Raw genomic sequence first — 23,429 nt, forward strand, 5'->3', positions numbered from 1 at the left:
TTGATGTTTTGCAGAGAAATTGTGATCATTAAAATTGCTGCTAAGATACCCCTTATTGTTTTGCACTTGTTACTATTTTTAGCTAAGTGTTATGAGGTTTTTTTGAGTATGTAAATGGATATCTTTAATAAGACATTTTTAAGGTATTTAGCTACTCTGAATCCTTCAGGTATTGAGACTTGAAAGACATGACCTGGATGTATGCTTGATACATTATTGAGTCTTATTGTTTACTCAGTGGCTCTTGTGCATTAGAGCTCCTTTGGTGTTGATCTCAGGCTTGACCAATAAGTTAATCTGATAATATACCCACTAAAACATTTAAAACCTGATTTGTGAAAAAAGCCAAGGGAGTAAGTCTACTCTGATAAACAGTTGGACAGATACCCAGAAGCTTTTTTTTCTTTTGTTCTGTTTTTTGTGCTGAGTTTTAACCTAACTCCAAAGTTCTAGTAGTTTTTAGTGCCAGAAAAAAGACCAAACAATTCTTTGCATGTATGTTTCCTTTTTAAAGCAGGCAGTATGACTTTTATAATTAATAAATTTGAAATTACATGCATTGTTCTGATTGTAGGGATTAGTAGTAGACTAGAAATAAAACAAAAAATTAATTTCTCTACTTCCAGTGGCTGTCATTCCACCAATGCCCATTAAAAGGGAGGATAAGGGATAAGGAAGGCAGAGCTTGTTTTGTAAATTATGGTTGATATTGGTTTATATGGGTGCCTTTAAAACAGATCTCATTTTTATTTTCTATTTTTTTTAGAATAATGCACATAATGCACATTTGGGTGTTTTGAAACAGTCATTCAGAATGAGGATAAACCTGCAAATAAAGTAGCTTTGGTTTTAATATGACTCGATTTTAAAATGCCTTGACTTTTCTGCATGTCTTTAAGTGTGGATGACAGGTGCATTTCTGGTACCTGAGATCCTTGCATATTTTCTCATGTATTGTAGTGTGATAGTCGTTTTGCTTATTTGACTTGTACTTACTTGACTTGTACTTACTTTCAATTCCCTTGGTTTTGCTTTATTGCTGATAGCAAGCTGAATTCAGTGTTATCTTCTTCCTCCATGCTTGTCAGCTTGTCCCTTCAAGTGAGTCCCTAGAACTGCATCCTAAATCCCGTTGGGTAAATCTCTCCGCAGGAGTTTGCTGCTGCTGTGCTGCGCTGCGACCGCGCTACAAACGTCTGGTAGACAACATATTTCCTGAAGATCCAAAAGTGAGTCATGACTTTAAAATTTTAAGGGATTGGTGTTTGAAAATCTGTGGTTATAGCTTGTGCCTTAGCAATTTTTTAAAATTTTCTTTTTTCTTTTCTCTTTAAACATTTTACCATAAAATCTGCTTTAGCACTTAATAGCTTAAAGAGAGGTTAGTAGAATAATTTATCTGGAGAGGGATTCATAGAGATCATCTGGTCTAATTCTGCTTCCAAAGCAGGGCTGCACACTGAAGAATAAAATTAGTATGTTTTTCTTAGGGAAACAGAAATTTCATTAAACAAGGTATTCTGCTGTAGAGATAGCACTTAACTTTATCACTTTTCAGAACCACAAATACTTGTTTTCTTGTGATTGCAGGTGTGAGCATTTTCTGGTTTTCTACAGGATTTTAATTTTTTAACTTTCAACTTACTGACTGCGAACGTTTTTATAGTTCTGGTAGACTGTTGTGACCCAAAAAAGGTTTTTATGGTGTTTTTTTCAAAATTTTCCCAGGTACTCTTCTACAATTTAATTTCTTCATTTCACTGGAGCTATATTAAAGCCTAACTCATACTCTCTGTGAAAATAAATAACTTCTCTGTATCATTGAGGAACGCCTGTGTCTACACATAATCATTCGACAGTTCAGATTGATCAAAAGCTTATGTTTCTGCTGCTCTATTTTTTTAAAATGTGTTACCAAATTTTTATATCTTTTGTTACAGTAAAAGTAAGCAGCACAGTCAGTATTTGCATAATATTTGGCTTATATGTTCCAAAAAAAATATGTCAGCTTTTTTTTTAATTGTGTTGTTAATGACTCCCAGGGATTATGTAAGTGCATATTACTGGTTTTAAAATGAAATGTTTTCTGTGTATACAGTATATTGAGTGCATGGAACAGTATGGTTTTATAGGTTTATTTGTTCTAATCTAGTTTTTGATACAGGTGTAGAAACACTTGGAAATGCTAGAATTGTGGTGTTTTAGTTTAAATCTGAGTCAGTAGCTCTGAGTTTGCACTTCTTAGTCTCTGCTATGGTTGGTATTCATTGGGTCAGTGACACAGGCCAGTCCATGATCTTTTCCTTCAGTTGCAGACCTTCTCTAAAGTATGCGAAGATTTTCTTGATAAAATTCATTAATCAATAATGAATATCTTAAAGGCTTTTAAGTAATTTATCTGAAAAATAAATGTTTTTATGAACTTCCAGAAAAAAAACAAAGCTAAAAAAGCCTTATCCTGCTTACTTGATGATTATGATTATAACCTCATCTGAGCAGATCCATGTTTCATGTACATGTTCATGTTGAAACTAATATGTTAATCTTTGATCTTATTCTGACAATTAGTCCTCAGATGCCTGGGGGTCAGCTTTTTTCAAGATCTCAGAAGAAATAAAATATTTAAACTACAATCTTGTTTGTATATTTTATCAAAATTATGCATTGAATATACTTGGTGGGGATAGAAAGAGATAGAAAATTACACTCTGCTAATAGGAAAGGAGCGTGTCTTAGAACTGGTCGCCTACCTCACTACATACCTTCTCTTCAGAATGCTCCTTCCCTCACAAAAATAGCGGAAGAAGCTTGTTGCTTCATTTCTTTCAAAAATGTTTTAGTTGTTTCATATTGCTGATTTTTGCAGCTCAGGTTATGGCAGTTTTGCTCAATAGTTTGGGGTTTTTTCAGTAGCTTATTTCCATCTGCAAGGCTTTGATCTTTAAATGTCAACTAGAAAAAAAGGAAAAACACTTGGAAAGCTTTATGTCTCCTATGAACTCTTTAATTTTCTATTTTGTATTTCTGTTTCTAGGATGGTCTTGTTAAAGCTGACATGGAGAAACTGACTTTCTATGCAGTTTCTGCACCAGAGAAGCTGGATCGAATTGGGGCTTACCTGGCAGAGAGACTGAGCAGGGATGTGGTCAGACATCGCTATGGGTGAGAAGTCATTAAAAATAGATGCTAACAAGACATGGAATTTCATCATGTTTGTTCTGATCGAGTCTGGAAGGCAGACCCAGGCCCTTTGTGGTCAGTTAACCTTGTCTGGCTGCCAGGTGCCCATCCATCTGCTCTCACTCCTACTGCTCAGCCAGATGGAGACAAAAATAAAATGGAAAGCTCATGGGTTGAGATAAGGACAGGGAGATGGCTCCATTCTGTCATGGGGAAAAAGAGACTTAACTTGGCAAGGATTGATTTAATTATTGCCAATTAATGACAGAGTAGGACAGTGAGAATTAAAGCAAAGCTTAAGAACATCTTTCCTCCAGCCATCTTTTTTCCCAGGCTCAACTTCACTCCCAAGTGCTTTACCTCCACCCCTGCCAAGCAGTGGAGATTAGGACTGGGTGCTGTGGTTAGTTCATACCCTCCTGTGTCCCCTTCTTCCTCACACTCTTACCTTCTCTAGCCTTGGGTCTGTCCTTGTAGACAGTCCTTCAAGAACTTCCTCAGGGTGCAGTCATTCAGGAACAGGCTGCTCCAGCATGAGTCCCCCATGGGATCACAGATCCTGCCAGGAAAGCTCCTGCATGGGCTTCTCTCCATGGGGCCTGCCAGAAGCCTGTCCTGTTCCAGCAGGGCCTTTCTGTGGGCAGCAGTTTCCTTCAAGGCACATCCACGTGCTCCAGCAGGGGCTCCTCCATGGTCTGCACTGTGGGTATCTGCTTACCTGGGAGCACTTCCAATGTCCCTTAGGGGCTCAGGTTTGGGAAATGGTGGGTCTGTGTTGGAGCTGGCTGTGTCTGTCATGGGGGCAGAGCCTGCTTTCTCAGAAACCACCCCTGCAGTTCCTTGCTGCCAAAACCTGGCTGTGTAAGGCACATAAACTCTTGAATGTCCATCAGGATATAGGGAAACGGGATTATCTTTCTTTTTCAGCCCTTTTGGCTAAATCAAATATTTAAGTGAGAAATATTAATTGTAAGATGTGGCAGAAACTGGCAAAGAAAAGCAACGTCCATTACAGACCACCAGTTTTTGATCTTCATGACACCTGAAGCTGTTTGTATAACTTTATTGAAAGGGGTAAATGGCCAACACTCAATTCTATACTTCCCTCCCTCCTACACCACCCTGTCTCCCCCAAAAAAAAGAAAAAAAAAAAGATATGGGTGTAGGAACTAGCCCTTAGTGTCATTTTTATGCAGTGGGAAACACGCTCCTTCCATTCTTTCTTTTCTATTTTTGTGGTAACATCTTGAACTGAGTTAATGATAAATGCAATACGTCTTTATCTGAGTCTCTCTAATTAATTTTCAGTTATGTTTTAATTGCCATGGAGGCACTGGACCAACTTCTAATGGCTTGCCATTCTCAAAGCATAAAGCCATTTGTGGAAAGTTTCCTTCATATGGTGGCCAAGCTTCTGGAATCAGGCGAACCAAAGCTGCAAGTCCTTGGGACTAATTCTGTGAGTAAGCTCAGGTGCTAAATCAAATCAAAGTAAATGTTTGCTTGGGAAAGTAGTTTGAGAAGTCTTAAAGGATCTGCCAGTTGACATGAATTGAAAGATGCTGTCTGTAGCAAGGTGTATCCTTTGGGCCTAAACACAGAGCAGGTACCAGCTGGAGGCAGATAAACTTCAGTGTCCAGTTCTTTTGATGTGTGGACTCATTCCTTCTGAAAATATCTTCTGGAAGGACAGGAAAACTCTGCTGTGAGTTCATAATTTGAGTCCTTAAGCAGCCCTCCTGGAGCCAGTATATAGGTAAGACGGTGTTTTGTTTTCAGGAAACTTAAGCTATCAGAAAGATTCTGAAAAGTAGCTTGGAGTATTGCAATCATAAAAAGGTGATTTTATTAGCTTAAATATTTCAGGATTCAGATCCAGGTTTGAAGGGCAAAACCAAAGTGTCAAAATGAAGATTTAGAGATCTAGTTTTCTAATTAGAGTGATGGGTACAATCAGGGATATAGCTCTGTTATACTTCCTTTCTAACCACTGTATTTTCCAGCTGGTAAAATTGGAATCTCATAAATTCCAGGATTGTGATGTGGACTTTTCACTTAGAGTGATTGTTTTTACTTGAGTATAGAGTAATTGCTTGCATTTCATGTAAATTATTGCCATTGTTAACAGTGGGACGTTTCTTTGTGGAATCAGTTAAGCCATTGGTCTGTTGGGCTTGCTGCCCAGCTGATGAAATTAAATGGAGCTGCAGTTCTGGAAGACAGGAGGGTGTAGTAAAGTGATGCCACCCCAGAGCAGAATTTCTTGTTATGATGGAATAAAGAGAGTTTTGCTGTAACGTAGAGTAGAAGTGTCCCCCTGTTCCCTGACTACCACAGCAGCTTTAGAGAGGATAGTGAGATCTATATCTCATTATACATGTAAAATTTTATTTAGTTATTTAAGTATCATTGAGCCAGGCTACCCTGCTTCTTTTGATTTATTAGTATAATAATGCCTGGGCAACTCCTCTCAGGAAAATGGTTCTGGAACTTGTTTCATGGGCTGCCAAGTGACACGGTGTACATCACTTCCCAGTTGTTTAAAATCCTTGGCTACTACCAACCTCCACTCTGATGTACAAGGCGTGTCACATGCACAGAATGCATGTTACTGAACAGGACTCTGCCTTAGGGTAATCTGATATTCCTGTTGGTTTCTAAATCTTTGGTGAGTAAAGGAGATTAGTGGACTTCGTGAATTAGGAGACAATTTTTTTTGTTTTCTGTAAAACTCAGGGGAAAAAAAAAGTTTCCCTAAATAAGAGGTGAAACTCTGTGAGGAGAGAGAATTTTTATGGCTCTTCAACAGTATTCCAAAACCTTATTTTAGCCTAACTGCTAATTTCCCTAGGTGCCTTCTAGAGTTAATGAAGACAAAGGATGCAAGTCTATTTGTATTGACTTAAGAGGAACAAAGGGTAACAGCTTGTCTGTTACCAAGGGCAGAACCTACTGTGTTCTTAAATAAATTTTGTTAAATTAACAAAGAAAGTTTACTGTCATATTCAGCCTTTTTTCTTTCCTCCACAAGGAAATAAATAAACAAATGAAAATCAAAAAACAAGAGGAAATGGTACAGTGACTAAATAATGCTTCATGTTCTTTAGCTGATGTACCACTTTGGAGTACAAACTGGTATTGTCTAGAAGAGAAGACTGGGTTGTATATGAAGTAAATATCTTTAAACTGGTGAAAAGTTAGGCAACCTTTGGAAAATTTTACATAATATTTTTAGGAAACTCAGTTTAAGGCCCCTACAAATTTATAGTCTGCTTACATTTAAAATATGTGGAGTATGATTGTGGCTCTAACTAGGTTTTGATTATTTTCTGCCCAAAATTTCATTGAGATAGAAAAGCAATGATGTCTTTGAAGGAAAATTCAAACCTCTTTACTTGAGCTGTAGGGTTTTTTTCAGGCTCACAGATTTTGTTTCAGCTGTGGGGACTCTTCTGATTGCTTAAAAAGGTCTCAAAGGAAGCAAATCTCTGAATAGTTTACAGGCTGGAAAAAATTTCGAAGTTCCTGCTGTATTCTGAGTGTGTTTTGCTGACTTCCAAATATTTGCTTTTGGGCACAGAACTTATGCGACTTGGTGCTCTATATTTTAGGAAAAAAATTAAACTGTCACGTAGCTGTCTTCCTAAATTCATACTGGAATTGAAATTTAATTTAATATATAAATTAATTAATTTATAAATTAAATAAACTAACTTATAAGTTGATTTATTTTGGAAAATCAAACCTGAAGATGGCTATTTTAAATAAGTAATTGTTTGGGTTTTATTAATGTACTTTTAAGCCTGATCTTCAGGTTAAATATAATTAGTTCCTGTGACCTTTTATATATTGCATTTATAAGTTAGCTTATTTCCTACAGCAGCAGTGATCTGTTTATTTTTTAATAACACAATTGTAAATCTATTTATATAAGGCAGATACTTAAAAATTATAAAATTTGATAGTGGATATAATAAATAGGTGTTGGGGTTTTTTTATGTAGACAAAATTTAAAATTGATAATGTCTTTGAGGTTCAAAATGCCTTTTTCTAGCATGGAACATATTTTTATAGATCACGTGCTAAGATAGCATATGCTGGTGAGGAAGCTGAAAAAAATGTGGTGGGAAAAAGTGATATCTCCTTGGCTTATGTGTTAGAGGATCTGAAGGCTGATTGCAGTAAGCTTTTCCTTAGAAATTTATGACAATACTTTATTTCTCTCTCTAATTCTCTTGCAGAATTTCAGTAGCTGAGTTGCATGTAAAGCATGCTCATGCACAAATAATTAAATGTACTGCCTAGGTCCATAATCTTTATTACTAGGATAGAAGTAACACCCTTTAAAATCTTTGACCTTGTGATCAGATTTTTTTGGAAGTAGAGATGCAATTTATATCTATTAATCTATATCAAATTTATGTCTATTTATGAAGCTTTTAAAAAAGTTTCAGAAAATTTCTTTAGTGGGCAGCTGGTCAAGAACAATTGGATGCATAATTTAGTAGAACTTTCATCCTAATCCATATTTACAAGACTGAACAAAACAAAACATTTTAAGGTAGTTTGGAATGCTGATAGGGTGAATTCTTTATATTTTGCCACTAAGATATTGGGGTTTCATGTGAAAAATAGCAGATAATATGTGGAACCCAGTATCACCACATTTAACTATTTACCACAAATGCTTCTTTAGTTGATAGGATGCTTCCTTTTATAAAGGCAGTTTCTTTATAGGAGCAGTGAAATAATGATCTCATCAGTGACAGTGTTGAGCTTCCTGTGCATGAGGAGGTGGCTGTTATTGCTGGTTGCCACCATTTGTTATTTAAAGGAAGATAAGCAGACTCCCAAGTGGAAAAGTGATCAACCAGGGCCTGAGACAAGACTCTCATATTTGTTAGTGTTGGCTTATAGAAGCTGTCGTTTTGGGGAGAATTGAGTGCATGTGTAGGTAAAAATAGTATAAAACGTCAACACTTTGAAATTAAGCTATGTCAGAATTTGTATTCCCAGCAGGGTATTACTTGTTTCCCAGTCTGCAGTGTGCTAATCTGGAAGTATGCAATGGAAATTTACCCTTATTGCAAGATGCTTCTTTCATTCCCTGTACCAATCCAGAATTATGTGCTGGTAGTGATTTAATACACAATGGAACAATTCCATCTCTAGTATGCCTCCTCCATCTTTTTAATAAGAATTAAATCTCCGGGAGACAGATTAACACACAGCACTCTTTCTTGTCCTGTGGGTTATTAAATTATCTTAGAAATTATGTGTCTGCATCTGCTAGAATTTGAGTAAGTCCTTTAGGGTCACTCAGAGTTAAGTGTTGCTTCCCCCACTCGTACTTGTGCTCTTCTGGTTTTGCAGTTCTGTGGCCCTGTACGCCAACATTCCATTGCTGATTTTGTTACACAACTGTACATGTGCTGGAGAATTTTTATCCAAGGGGCACAAAGTAAAATAGAATGTGAAGTTATCCATCCTATTCCAATAAAAGTGCAAGTGTCAGGTGACCCTAGGTATTAATAAATAGCCTAAATCACCAATTTTCATTGCTGAGAACCTTGTGATCATTTTCATAATGTCTTTGTAAAGTTAATGCATCTAGTGTTTGAAGCTTTTCTCTTTAGGAAAGTTGAAGTGCTTGTCCTTCTGGCATGTGTGTGTTGAAGTGGATACATAATATTCACACTTCCCATTAAGGCTATTCTGTGTTTGTATGCAGTTTGTTTATGGTTTGTAAGAGTCTTATGTTTATAGGAGATCATAACTTCCCATGTGAGAGTTTCATAATTATGAATTACAGTACCTTGGCCTATAAATGTGGTAACTGCCAGTAACTGCATCCTCTTTCCCCATTGGAAACAAGAGAAAATTGCTGGCTGCAGAAGACAGATGGGGGAGCTCAGATATGAAAAAAATAGTGCTCAGGTTGAGCCTGGTGTTCTTACAGGGAGATACTTTAAGTAACACAACTCAAACTGAAATACAATGCATGGTGATTATTCTTGAATAAAACTGACCTTCTTTAAAGACATCCAGGGACCATTAAAAATTACGGTTTTTCTCCTAATATATTTGCTGCGTAACAGTGATAAGACAGCATAAATGCATAGAAGAAATTTTGTCCTTGAGAACTTACATGATTTACTTACAGGGCTTGCACAGTCTCTCTCTCTCCCTGGTATATGATCCAAATTTCTCAATTCAGTCTGGAGCAAACATCTTTACTTTGTGATAGATTCATATGTTTTTGTACTGATTGAATTTTATTGGTTTCAAAATAAATGTAAATAAGGTACTACCAGTGTATGTTCCTTTCTGTACCTTCTGTATTGTAAAATACAGAAGATGCTTGTACTGATTAAACTTCCATAAATTAGCATTGGATGCTTGCAACCATTTACTGTGACTGAATGACATGTTTACATCTATAAAAGCTTTGTAAATAAATCTTATGCAAGTGCTTGGACTTTAATAAGAGTTTTATCAATTTTTAGATTGAATAGTTGTTATATTTGAAGTTTGTTTGAAAATATGTGCTTAAGAGTAAAGTATTCTTTAACAACAAGAACAAGACCACCACTGAAATGTATAGACTGATACCTGCTGTAAAAACATAAAATTTCTATGATAGAATGGAATTTTACACTTTACAGGATGACAGTGCACAACTCAAAACTCTTTCCACAGACAGCTTTTCCTGTGAGCTGAATGCTCAGTCATCTGAATGCTAATCCTGGATTGTGCTTCAGAAATGCTGTATGCTCAGGGGGTGAAATAGTTTTGTTATACACGAGGACATAAAAAACCTTTGCCCTTTCTGGGTCTCCTTCTGTGCATGCTGTTTTGAAAGGTGTGACCTTCATGTGTTTGTGTCCCTGCTGCAAAGCTTCTCACTGATACAGGAGAGGTACTCAGAGCAAGGGAGTTCTGACATTTGCTTGGCCCAAATTCATCATTTGTTCTTACAAAGCAGTTTCTTGGTACAATAAATCTTTCTGCTAGCAATTAGACTGTATTAACCTTTCCTGTTGGAAGATCCTGTCAATCAAATAATTAGTATTTCAGATAATAATAATATTAAAGGCTGATCATAAATGCAACATGAATTAATATTCTCATTCTCCCAGCCACTCCCACAGTGCTTTGTGTTCTTCAGACTTTTTGTTTACGTTCTTTTCCATGGACGTTTTCTGGGTGAATCATTTGTAGACTTGAGCACTTGAATGTCTGGAAAATATTAAGATAATATTGTTTGGGGGTTTATTAAATCCTTGGTCTTCATGCCTTATTGAGATGTAAGGACTAATGAAATTCTTCTTTGCAAAATGAAAAAAAAAAAAATCAATTTCTGTTTTGCTAGTAACAGTTCCATGAAACAAACTAGGGAGCCATAGTATGTATGAAGCATTTGCCAGGGTCTCTTGGGAAGGAAATTATCATTTTTGTAACTTACTCTATCAGAGAAAACATATGGGTACTGTTTGTAGATTGTCTTTCAGTCTGTGGCAGTGGACCACAGACTGAAAGACACATCCTCCTTCCAGGTCCTTTACAGAATTAGATTTTTGACTTCTCTCACTTTCACCACCTGAAATACAGGACATTCCTAACAGAAGGACTTGTAAAATTGACCCATACTATACAAGTTTCCACCATTTTCAGTAACAGCTGAGAATGTAGTTTTATTAACTGTATCATTTTCAGCTGTTTCTGTAGCTTTTAGAAGGTGAACTGGTAGTGCAGCTGAAAAGGATAAGTGTTCTAGATAAAACAGAAAAAAAGACTAAACAAAAGAGTAGAAAAAAATAGTTGGGTTTTTTTCTGAAATACACAGCTTTCACTTCCAGCTTGAAAACCTCAAACACTCCACAAATCAGTGTTGTAGATTACACTAAAGTGCTTTGGGCTTTTCTGGATGTCTGGGTAACATGCTGATGAAAGCAGGTTTTGCATCATGAAAAATACAAAGGAAGTTTATTTTTCAGCCTGTGCCTAAGAATTGGTAAAAATGATGTGAGTAAAAGCAGAGGGGTCTTAATAGGACATCACTCTGCTTCAGGGCAGAACCAGCACAGTGTTCAACCTTTCCTGACAATGTTTTGTTTTGCTTATTATTTCCCTCTGTAGTCTGTTCTTAGAACTGTCAGTGATGGAGAATCCAAAAGGTCATTAGGAAGTCTGCTCACTTGAGAAAAAAGCGGTTGTAATGTCTGACTTAGGCTTTGCTTCAATATAAACCTATTATTGCTTTGCCTATTACCATTGGACAAAGAAAACAATTTATTTATTCTCTTTTTATAGCTGTCTGCTGTACCTTTTAAGACTGATACCTTTTAGGCAGCTGTAGTCTAGGTAATATAGTGTATTTCATTCTTCTTTTACAGATGCTTATCTAAAGCTTTGTCCATCTCTTGAATAATTTGGGAACTGTATCAGTTATTCACCATTTTAAGCTGTGATGTTTCAGATGGATGCACCACTTCATTTAAAGGCTTATTTGGCCCAATTAGATGGCAAAAGTTTCTTCATGGGTGTCATGAGTAATGCAGATATATCATTCTGCATATTCAGCTATTTCTGGCTTAAAATGCTGTTTTGCAGTTGCCATGCCCAAATTGCTTCCTTGGTTTTTTTAGGTCCTATTTCAAATTGCTTCAAAACCAGGCATCAAGTGTGCCTACAGCTCTGGCCAGCTTAGTGTTCTTTGCAGATTTAATGAGCCCAGTCTGCTCATCTAAGACTCTAGTGAAGCTCAAATCATATTTTTGTACTCTGATGATTTACAAGTGTTTCCTTATTTTTTCCAAACTCTTGTACATCTCTATTATGGGGAATGTTCTTCTGACAGTGTTTTTCTAGCTTCCCTTTGAGAATTTTGTCTATTTTTTTGTCAAAAGCATCATTGAAGTTTTGACAGATGCTGCTTCATCTGGATTCACAAAAGTTATTTACTTGTCATAGGAATAAGATAGATTGATGTGATTTGTTCTTGACAAATCCATGTTGACTGTTACTTGCGCCTTTGAGACTTTGTAGATGTTGGCAAATTGGCATTTTTTTCCAGTATTTTTCTGTAAATGGACTAAAGTTGACTGGATTATAATTCCCTGACTCCTCCTTTTTCCCTTCTGTCAAAATGGAATTGATTGAATGCCTCCAAGTTTATTTCCCTTGAGTTTTGGTACATCAGAATGTTGCTAGGTAACCTGGTAATGACAGGGTTGTATTTGATTGATTGGGCTGCTCTCTACAACTGTCTGAGAGGGTGTAGCAGGGTGGGTGTCAGGCTCTCCTCCCAAGCTGAAAGAGATAGGACAAGAGGAAGTGGCCTCAGGTTGTGTCAAGGGAGGTTTAGACTGGATATTCAGGAAAATTTCTTCTCTGCAGGAGTTACCGGCATTGGGGAAGCTGCCTGGGGAAGTGGCTGAGTCACCATCTCTGGAGTTATGTAAAACAAGGTTTAGTGGTAGACTTGGCAGTGTTAGGGAAATGGTTGAACCTGATGATCCTAAGGGTCTTTCCCAACCTAAATGATTCTGCCAGTTGATGATATTCACTGTTCAAGTGTTAGATGTTTCCATATTGCATAGTATGTTGTGTTTCATGCAGTTTCACCCATCCATAGCAATCTAAATGAAGTTCTTGTGGAAAGATTTTATAAAGAAAACCCTCCTTTGCAGATTTCTCTTCTCTGAAATTCTGGAGTGTTGTCAGGATTGGATTCTTACCTTTATGCAGTTACATTATGTTACATGTTAAATGAAGCTTATTGCTCATTATTCTATTTTAGGAAATTGTTATTAAAAGCTTTTTTTTAATGTATTTCATTTTCCAGTTTGTCAAATTTGCCAACATTGAAGAGGACACACCTTCATATCACAGACGCTACGACTTCTTTGTGTCCCGGTTCAGTGCCATGTGTCATTCCTGTGACCCTGATCCAGAAATACAAAATGAGTAAGTGTCATTCTGCAGGAATTACTGAAACCTGTTGACACACTAATATTGTCTGTAGTACAGCTTTTATTAAAGTATTTAGTGGAGTAGTTCATTCCATATGAAGAAAATGACTGACTTTGAGTAGCACCAAATATTTCAAATCCTAGGTAGGTAGAACTCCCAGGATATTTAGGGGTAATTTTACCTTAATAATACATGGTAGCTTGTGTGGATCCTCACCAGAAAGGCACCACTTATTATTGTAAATGCACAAGTTCGTAACTTACTTGAGATATTAATGAGGCTACTTGTATGAAAAGCAAAAACCATATATTAAGTCTGCTCTTTGAGAATTACTCATTAAAACTGTGTTTTCTTAGATGTCTGAGGTATGCTCATGTGTGCGAAACTCAAGAGCCTCCGTGAATGGGAATTCTTTTTTTTCCCCATTCTTACGTAAGTGCTGCAGTTTGTTTTCCTGTGGCTCTCCCCTGGAGGATGTGTCCTTCCCCAGAGCAGTTTTTCTAGTTGTTTGTACATCCCTCTTCTCTCCTGCTTTGTGCGTAATCCTACTGAAACTATCTCAAAAGATCTAGAATGAAATTGGATTCTTATTGAGTGCAAAAGACTTTGTTCAGAAATAGCTAAAATACAAGCAGCTACAGATTTAGATATTTACAAATTGAAGTCTAAACAAAAATAGTTATAGAACTTGCTTTTCTCTGTAGTTCATTTTAGGAATGTTTTAATTCAGCAAGTTTGACTGACAGCAATTAACTGTTGTCCATACCTGAATCAAGATATAAAAAATGAGGGATGGATTTTAATACAAATAATTAAAATGTTTAGTGAGGCTTGTGCTTATTTCATTTGATAACTGTATCAGCTTCCACTTGTTTTCAGGAAGTAAATTCTCTTCCTAGCATTTATTATCATGGATAATTTGCTATTTTCACTTCAAAAAATAATATTTTGCTGTTCATGTCATTGCACAGATTCTCCTGCAAGCTATTTTTGTTTAATAAAATTACAACAGCTAGCAGCTACACCAAGTCTTTTTTTGAACTTACGTTATTTTTTTATTTTTATTATTTCATTTTTGTTGATTAGTTCTCAGTTGATTTCATTCAAATGGTTTTAGAATGGAAGTGGTGGTTTCTTTTGTCCATTAGGCTTAAGCTGACAGAATTATCCTTTGCTTGATCTTGTGATTTTTCAGATCTTGTGAATCTTTCAGAAATCTTTAAAGACCTTTTCTGACTAATCCATAGCATTAATTACAGCCTCTAATGACACAGTCACATGGCTGTGCTAGATACTACTTCAGCTGTGTTGTGGTAACTTCCCATTTTTCTTCAGCTCTAGAATAGGCTGAGATTGTGCAAAGTTTCAGCTGATGGGTGGTAAATTGGGTGGAGTTGGTGGGTTTTATCCATGGGACTTTTGTCAGAGGTGATGTACAAAGTTTGAGTCTTTGTTGAGTAGTGTCAGCTTTATCCTTACAGGCCATCTTCTGTTGAGTTGTTTAATTTGTCAGCTTCCTTACTGGTTTTAAAGGTGTTCAGAGTAAACATGGGCAATCGTAATGATTGGCCAGTTTTCCCAGTTGCTGTTTGTGAGAAACTACTGGAATCCATGCTACTTCACTACTGCTCTCCAGTAGGTATAGAGCCCTACTGCAAGGTGCTGTGTTTCTCAGCCTCAGTAATTCCTCTTTCCCTTCCTCAGGATCCGAATTGCTGGAATCAGGGGTATTCAGGGAGTGGTTCGAAAAACAGTTAATGATGAACTTCGAGCAACTATATGGGAGCCTCAGCACATGGACAAGATAGTGCCATCATTGCTGTTCAACATGCAGAAAATAGAAGATGTTGACAGGTAATTGGCACTGGCATGGTTATTTAAGCAATCTCTAGGCTAAGTTTTTATGATGAATATCCTTTTATTTTTTTTAGTAGAAGCAACAACTCACCTTACTAGCTGAGTCTCCTTGAAATTGATAGTATAGGTCTGCATAATGGTTCTTAATGTTTCTTGTCTCAGTATCTTTTCAACCACTATTTTTCACTTGAGATTCTGTAGTCCTAAAAGTTATACCAGAAATTATGTGTTCATATTTTGACTTGGTAAAAATTGCAAACTCTGTTTTATTGGATCAGATGCAGAGATGAGTAAGCAAAGGCTTTTAGGTGACTCAAATGATTTTGTTACTTAGATTTGTTAAAACTTGAGGGTTCAATTCCTTTAGCCATTAGTAAGAACTGCTTGTTCTGGCTGAAACAGTACTTGGAGCAAGGAATTAGAGTTTTATTTATATGTATACACCCTTTTTTTTTTTTCTCTTGAGTCACTTTCAGTGACTCCTAGGCATATTACTTGCCACATTTGCAAAAAGCTATTCAAAAAGATCTCTGTGACAATTAAAGTGAAGAGATGCAAGTCACCTTACAATCGAAAAGTCTCCTCTTTTTGGTCCCTGGTTAAACACTATGTAGGTGTAAAATCTGTTTATTGTTAGCGCTGGGAAATTTCCATAAACCAACTTCAGCTGTGCAAGCGAATTAAATATTCATTCCATGTCCAACTCTGGCTGCTTCAAAACTTGCCTGCTAAGAGGCTCAGCAGCCTTCCTGTAACAACAAGCTTTTCATGCTTTCACTCAGCTTTCTAGATCTGTCAGTTTCTCTTTTTTTTGGTTTGAGTTTTGGCATTTATTTTTCAATTCCTCAGCTTTATTTTTGTTCTGTATTTCTGACTGCCAGTACCTGTGTTATCTCTAAAACAAATTTTCAGACTAAATAACTAAAATCAATAGTTGGCTGTCTGTCCATGCCTTACCTATTTACTGCATATAACTAAGGGCCCACACAATATCTAAGAAATACCCACCTGAATTTTTCATCTCAAGAGTGATCTGAGTAAGAGAGAAAGGTTTCTGAAGCTGCTGTTTGAGCAAGGAGAGCCTGGTTTGCCTTTGCTTACTCTTGCAGGGCTTCTAGCTGTACCTTTCCTTTGGTACTCTGTACAGTTCCCTCGGGCGTACACTTTGCTTTTTATAGCAGAAGTAAATTAACTACTGATGGAAAAACTGACTGAAGTAGGATTTAGATTAACCACTTAAAGTGGATCAGTTTATATGTACTACTGCAGGAGTGATTTTTATCATCTGTGGAGCAAGGCAATAGTAGTGGTAGAAAAACAAATCTCTCAAAAAACAACTTAAGTTTCTGAAGTGCTGTGCTTGAAACTTGTCCTATAATGTGCATTGAACATGAAAAAAAAAGACTAGTGATTTTTCAAGTGAAGTGGTATGTAGGGGCCTTTTATGATGTGCATATGACAGAAAAGCTGAAAACAGTGTTCATAAATTGTTACCTGCTGGTCTTAAAATGATGTTACAGACAATTTCTCATTTTATTTTATGTGTGACTTCATGTTTGTGTAGCACAGAGACATCTTGAAGAGTAGGAGTAAGGTGCATATTGTTCTGGCATATGGAGTCAAAGCATTATTTGAGAAAGAGCACAAATTCCAGAAAATACCCCCAACTTAAATCCACAGAAGAAAAACTATTTTTCTTAAAGCTGAAGTACATATATGTACTTACCTTAAGAGTCAATTTAATTTTAGCTTGTTGAACTTTACAGCTTAATTCAAGATTAATTTGAGTACATACCAGATGAGACACTTGTTGGAGTTACGAATTTACTATTTAAATAACTTTTTAAAAATACAATTGTATTTGTGGACGTCATTATTTGTTCATATATCTGAGTGCACATTCTACTTAAGTGCCTATCAGACATTATGTTATGTGTCTATCTATTTATGTGTATCTCCATACTAGGGAAGGGATGTATGAAATCGGTAATTGCTTTATTTTGTGATGTGTTCTTCGTGTCTGTGGAGCTAAACCTGCCAGCCTTATTGCAGGCAGAGGAACAATCTAGCACTTAATGTAAACTTGACTTCAAATCCTTTGGATATATCTGTAATGTTCATACAAATTCTGTTTTAGAGGAAGGTTAGAATTTATTTCTTTCTCAGTGTGAGTGAATCATAATCAAACATTCCCGTACCTGCTCTGCTCATAAGTGGTGGTTAAGTCTTCCTTCACAGGTCATGTCGTATCTTTGGCCAGTCCTGATTTTGTGGCATTTAAGAAGTCTCATGTTTGAGTTGCTGAGTTGCTGTGAGCTGGTTTAGGTCTGTGATTAGGAGTTTGTTATGGAAACTGCTGTACTTGAACACATTCTCCTTCCAGGTCTGTAGCTGTTGGACACGAAATGATTCACACGGACACAGCTCAATGTGTGACAGGAAAAAGAGAGCGATTTATTCCATGATTCTGGTATTTATAAATTCTCAACAGCGACCAGGGATTGGATGGTTAGGTTACCACCTTTCCAACCACACTGGTCGTGAGAAACATCCCTCAAAAGACATTTCTTTAATGGAATGTATAAACATTTATGTTTATAGTTACTTTCCTGAGAAAGTGGCTAGAAACTATGAAAACAAGATCAGAAGGTTTAATTTTCAGGGTGACAAAGGTCCTTGTTGCCACTTCTGATAGAGCTTACCTACGAAAAATGCCACTAGAGCAGCTAAAGGAAGTTTGCCTTGCCATTTCATTGTAAAGCACATTTTCAGCCCTCTTGTGGTAGTACAAAAGATCTAGATTCAGAGGAATACTACTGTTGTTTTCTTAACCGTTACAGTTGGATTTCTCAGAGGATTTCTGTTATTTCTGTGAAAACCCAAGTCAGAGAAAAATTAATATGAATTCCTCATTTGAGTCTAGAAATTTCAGAGGCTGTACAAAGCTTTTTTATAAAACTGAAGAGAGTATTCCATACTCATTGTCTATTATCTGACAATGTCAAGGAACATTTACTGAGAAATACTTTGAGGTAGGTGCTGTTAAAGTTCAAATAAAATGTTATTCCTACAGACAACACAAGGTAATTTTAGACATTCTGATGCAGTCAAAGAGTAACATTTTATACTAGGAAGATTCATCTAAAGACTCCCAAGCAGTGCTGGAATGCTTCTATAGGTTTGCATATACAAGCACTTAAAAAATAACTTATTTTACGTCATTTTAACTGGAATTCTTTCAAATAGACTTGCTATGCAGCCTGCTTTTTTCTTTCTTCCCCACACACCCACCTTTGCAATGCTGTTGTATTTTAGGGAATCTGTGTCAAAACAGCAATGGAAATTTTAGTCCTACACTATTTCTTGTACCTTCTGTGTGCTGAGAAGGGTGCCCATCTGCTTAGATCAGAGTCCAGGAAGTACAGGGGAAGGAGAGAGAGGTTGGGTGGCACCGCAGTTAGGTAAAGCTGGAGTTTTGCGGTACTTGTGGTGGATTATATACAAATTTTCATACCTTTTAAAATTCTTATCATGTTGCACTTGTAAAACTATTTCTCCGTATCTAACAGGGTTCCTGAGACTCTTCTGTTATTAAAATCTGACAAGCTAGTGCTGTTGTGGTAACTTCTGAAACACTGATGTTTCCAGAGGCAACAGGATTTTCATATGGCCAAATTTAGATTTTAGTAGTATCGAAACACTAGAAAATCTTTTGCGGTCAAAAGATATATTACAGCTGTGATATTAGCATGTTCATTTGACTAGTGACATTTCAATTTGCAACTTTCTATAATACTCTAAAGCTTTTATGATGCTTAATTAAACTGAATGTTCTTGGTTGACACTTTCAAACGTATTTAACACAACAGCTTGCACTGCAGAACTGAAATTGTGTTCAAGGGTTTAGGGTACTGGTTTCTGCAGTCTAAAAGATGCAAAATGTTAATGTAAGTGAATGAATCCTCACTTAAGTTCCTATAATGTGTTTTGTGAGAGGAGAAAAAAGGTTGCCACTTGTAGGTGCAGTGACTCCTGGTAAGTAATGGAGGTACCCCAGGGGGAGCTTTTTGCTTTCTTTCTGAAACCTGTGTTCCCCACGCGCCCACAGCAAGGGGCTCAGCAGTGCCCTGTCCATAGCAATGATGGAAGACACTCAGGTAGAAGCTGACCAACATCTACCCTGTTTAGAGGTAACTGTGTGGGTGATAATGTTCTAATCAGTTCACTCAGACTTCTTTTTCAACTCACAAGCCATCTGTTTGTGCAGAAGTATTGGAGTTTCATTTAATGCTCACCCACACAGTATGGACTCAGTAGTGGGTGAGTGAATGAGATCATTAATCTGAACAATATCACTAAGATTCTGTTTAATATTTTTAGTGGTTTCACAGCCTTCATTCATTATTAGCAATACAGTGTTTTGTCGAAATGTGGCAGGTGACAAGTTAACTGAATATTATCAACTTTTGTGTTTGCCATATAAATATTTACTAATACAGTGGTCAGTACTGAGTGAACAGATGAAGACCTATGGTCCTGCTATAAGAGAATAAAGTATTTTATTTAGAATTCTGGTTTGATGCATATTTGAAATACAGTTCTTGCCTAGTTCAAGAGTCTGACTCATGAATGTTTTAATACCAAGGGTGGTGGATACAGTAAAGAAAAGATGAATATTAGTAATATAATCAATGCATTTTGTCTTATTTCAGCAGAATAGGCCCCCCATCCTCTCCTACAGCAGGAGTGAAAGAAGAAAATCCTTCTGTGCTGGCTGAGAATTGTTTCAGGGAACTACTGGGACGAGCAACCTACGGAAATATGAATAATGCTGTCAGACCAGTTTTTGCGTAAGTTGGAAATTCATGGAAGATCTTAAGAGGTTTTCTTTATTTCATCCTCAATTGTGTTGCATTAAATTTCTTTCTACTTTTCAGCTCAAAGGTTTCCATTCACATTTCTTAAAAAAGTTGCCCCTCTTTTAATCTCTTTGCTGCTTGTCTGTGAACTTGAAGGCAGTTATGGAGGAATGCATTACTGATTTTCAGAAGTGAAATCCAATAATTTACATGAGTTGTTGCTTCAGCTGGCCTTTTGGTTTTTTTTCAATGTGAAACTTTATCCAAGTTATTAATGCCCCATAGATAAGTGTTAACAATCTGTGGAGAGACAAACCAAGTAAAATAGAAGAGGCACAAAGGAATACTGTGCCCTGTAAAGTTACAATTTAGGATTTCCTGACATTTTCTTCCAGAACCTGTTTCAATATTCTTTCTGGAACAGCTCATTTAGGAATGAGTGGCACCTATGCATGCAGTATGTACATTGTGCACAAGAACGCACTGTACAAATTATACCTGATGTATTAACACTCAGTGATACCACTTTCAAACCTTGACTTTTCCTGGTGATTAGGAGACTTTCTTGCTTCTTCTTGTAGATTCTTCAAGGTACATCCCAGGTACAGGAATACATTCTCTTAGATGGACTAGTTCTTCCCACCAAGATTAAGTATTTTATTTGTACACTGAAAGACCTTCAAGCTACCAAAAGCCATTTTCAAGTTACTAGTGTTAAGAACAGAAATTGCAAATGAAGATAGATAGGGTTGGTGTGGAAGGCAGAAAACATTTGTAACCCCTTGTTTATCCTGAAAAAACATTGACTGCAAAGAGCTGTACCATTCCTTTACTTTCTGTATGTATCTATTATACCAACCTGATGGAAGTTCCTGTTGCAAAGTTGAGTGTTTCATTAAAAAACACTAATTCTTTCCTAGATTTAAAATTTACATTCCTCCAAAATACCTGCGATCACAGTGAACACCTAGGTACTAAACAGTATGGATGGACTACTTGGTACTGTACTGCAGCTGCTTTCTTACCACTTCTCAATTTTTTTTGTGGGTTTATCTCAAAACTTCATCATCATTTGCAGTGATTTCAGTCTTTTGAATCATTTTAGTATCAGGGAAGTTTCCTACAAATAATTCCTGATTCCACAGACTAGAGGTAGTGCTTGGTTTGGGATTTGAGAAGGCATCATAGCTGCTTTTCCTGTGGCTAATCTAAATCTACATTTCTAAAGTATTATTTCCAGCCTATTTACATTTCTTACATGCTATGACTGTAAGGAGCCAGTTGACTCCGTGTGCACCTCAGCACGCCACATGCATTTATCACCAAAATGAGTAGATAATGACCAGTTACTCAGAATATGTTGTCTGTTATATTAATAGTTTTTGTAGTCACTATTTTTGTGTTTCACTTTAAAGAGAAATTGCCAAATGTTTCTTTTTAGAAACGACTGCTGTAAAGGTTTAGTATTTTTGAAGAGCACAATGCAGAAAATGCAATTTCAAGCTATTTCTCCAAACAAAAAGGGAGTGCTTGATCTAATCAGCTTCACTTTGTGAATGACAGAACAGTTAGAATGAAAGTTTGAGATGGTCTGTTGCACTTTATCGGATTGAAAAACCTGACTTAGCTTCTGATTACAAAACAGTTTCTTCTAACAATGTTCAGCTATTTCACAGCTTTTAGGGAAATTCTGGAAATATAGATAAGGTCTCTTATTACAATGTTAACATGAAGGTGCAGGTTCACTTCCTCACCTGAGGGCTTGCTTCATGTGGCACTGCAATGTCAGGCAACATGCTGCCACTTCTTTGCAGAACTGAGAAAGCAGAGCTGCTTGCATCATGAGGATTTATTCAGTGATTGAGGGGTTTAAATATAATGAAGATAGTAGAAATCAGAAGTCAGTCTCCTGGTATAGGTTTGGATTGACATTAGTTCTCCTTGCCTTAGACAGAAAATCTCCATAAGTGTCTACATGCAGTAGCTAGAAACTCTCAAATAATAATTTGTAATAAAATCTTATAGAGCAGTCTCACTAACTGCTTGATGAAAGTCAAAAAATATTACATTAACATTACCTGAAAAAAATTTTTATGTTGTGTCAACAGTCAGAAGCTACTGAGGTATACTTAGCACTGATTTGCAAAGGTGAATAGATTAGACAGATTCGGAAAGATCCAGAAATCTGGTGAAACTTCCCAAGTGTAACAACTGCATTTCCATTCTTGTCTGTTACCTCATAGCATGTGCAGAGGTTTGCAATATGAACAGACTGGTGTTCAATATTCTTTCAGGAAACATGATGCATGAGCAGAATATTTTATAGATTCCCATACATGCAAGCCTCAGTTATGCTTTCTGATCCTCAGTATCAATTTGTCATGTATTACTTTAAGGATTACTTGCATGTGTGCACTGAGAAAGAATTCAGTGGCTCTCTCCCCAGAAACTTGTATTATTGGTTCTGCTGTTCCTTTGAAAAAGAGAGCTAATTGTACACATTTGCTATATATATGCAGCAGATATCAATGGAAGGCAGAGTTTGTCATTTGTTAATCCAGCAATAGAATGTTTTGCAATCTATAGTAGATATTCTTTTTTGAAAGAAATGTAATTTGAAAAAAAAAAAAAATAGGAGTTAAGGTGTGACAATCATAACTGAAGTAAATGCACCATACTAAAAATACCCTTTACTGTCTTTTGCAAAAACAAGACTACGTTGAATACACTTCTTATGATCAGTAAAATACTTCACCTACAGGAATCTAATCCTGCTATCCTTAGGAGGAAAATTCCAGTATACAAAGCATGCTGCCCATTGAGCTGTTAGACACAGCTTTAACCAAGTCTGTGATCGTCATCTTCCCCCTGGCTTCTTCCCAGCAGTTCACCTACATGAAGCAGCTAATACTTGGCCTTCCTGGCAAAATAAAACTGTATGTCTTGTTTAGAGAGGAATTTGTTGTTGTTGTTGGGAACTTGATATGGGATGCAGTTGAACATAATCTGCCTGAATGGATCTTTGGGGCAGATGAGTAGGAACTATCAAGGATAAAGGAGAGCACATGCTGCCCTGAAAGATTAAAGGATCAGTTCCAATCAGAATATAGTGGAGAGTATGATTTTCCATTTGATTTGACAAATAAAATACATTAGCTAAAATAAGCTATCATGTACAAGATATGATGGACTGTACTGGAATGATACTAAGAGAAGAAAGAGACATGAAGACACAAGGACCACTAAGCCTTGAAGGATTTAAAGAAGTAATTTTGTTTGGTTTTCTATCCCAAAGCAGGATTAAATATACCTGTGCACAAGAAAGGCAGCTATCCCCAACAGGTACTGGAGTTGGATATTTATAATGCAAATCTGCTGTTATCTTGGCCAGCAAATACCTTTAAAATTCCTGACATTCTTTCCTCTAGGGATTTCTGTTAAAGGTATGTGATGTGTCAAAATAGCAGAACTTTTTTTTAATCTCTGCAATGGAGTGCAAGATAATTTAGGGCACAGGAGTTGCTTTGTGTCATTTGGTTTAATCAGCCTTGAAGGAGA

General features: G+C 36.6%; 1 protein-coding gene across 11 annotated transcripts in view; it reads left to right on the forward strand.

Annotated features, from left to right (window-relative positions):
* The window catches only part of EFR3A (EFR3 homolog A), a 76,783-nt gene that overhangs the window by 21,567 nt on the left and 31,787 nt on the right, over positions 1 to 23,429 (forward strand). For 5 of the 11 annotated variants that reach the window (XM_058831871.1, XM_058831869.1, XM_058831872.1 and 2 more), the window contains 6 exons: positions 1,153 to 1,229; positions 3,035 to 3,162; positions 4,489 to 4,639; positions 13,028 to 13,149; positions 14,860 to 15,009; positions 19,725 to 19,862. In XM_058831871.1, coding sequence (XP_058687854.1) covers positions 1,153 to 1,229; positions 3,035 to 3,162; positions 4,489 to 4,639; positions 13,028 to 13,149; positions 14,860 to 15,009; positions 19,725 to 19,862 — 766 coding nt within the window. Of the gene's footprint in view, positions 1 to 1,088; positions 1,230 to 3,034; positions 3,163 to 4,488; positions 4,640 to 13,027; positions 13,150 to 14,859; positions 15,010 to 19,724; positions 19,863 to 23,429 lie in introns of all 11 variants that reach the window. The other 6 variants (XM_058831865.1, XM_058831874.1, XM_058831867.1 and 3 more) reach the window with 3 other exon arrangements.

The sequence above is a fragment of the Poecile atricapillus genome, chromosome 2 (genome assembly GCF_030490865.1).
Source record: "Poecile atricapillus isolate bPoeAtr1 chromosome 2, bPoeAtr1.hap1, whole genome shotgun sequence".
NCBI lineage: Eukaryota > Metazoa > Chordata > Aves > Passeriformes > Paridae > Poecile > Poecile atricapillus.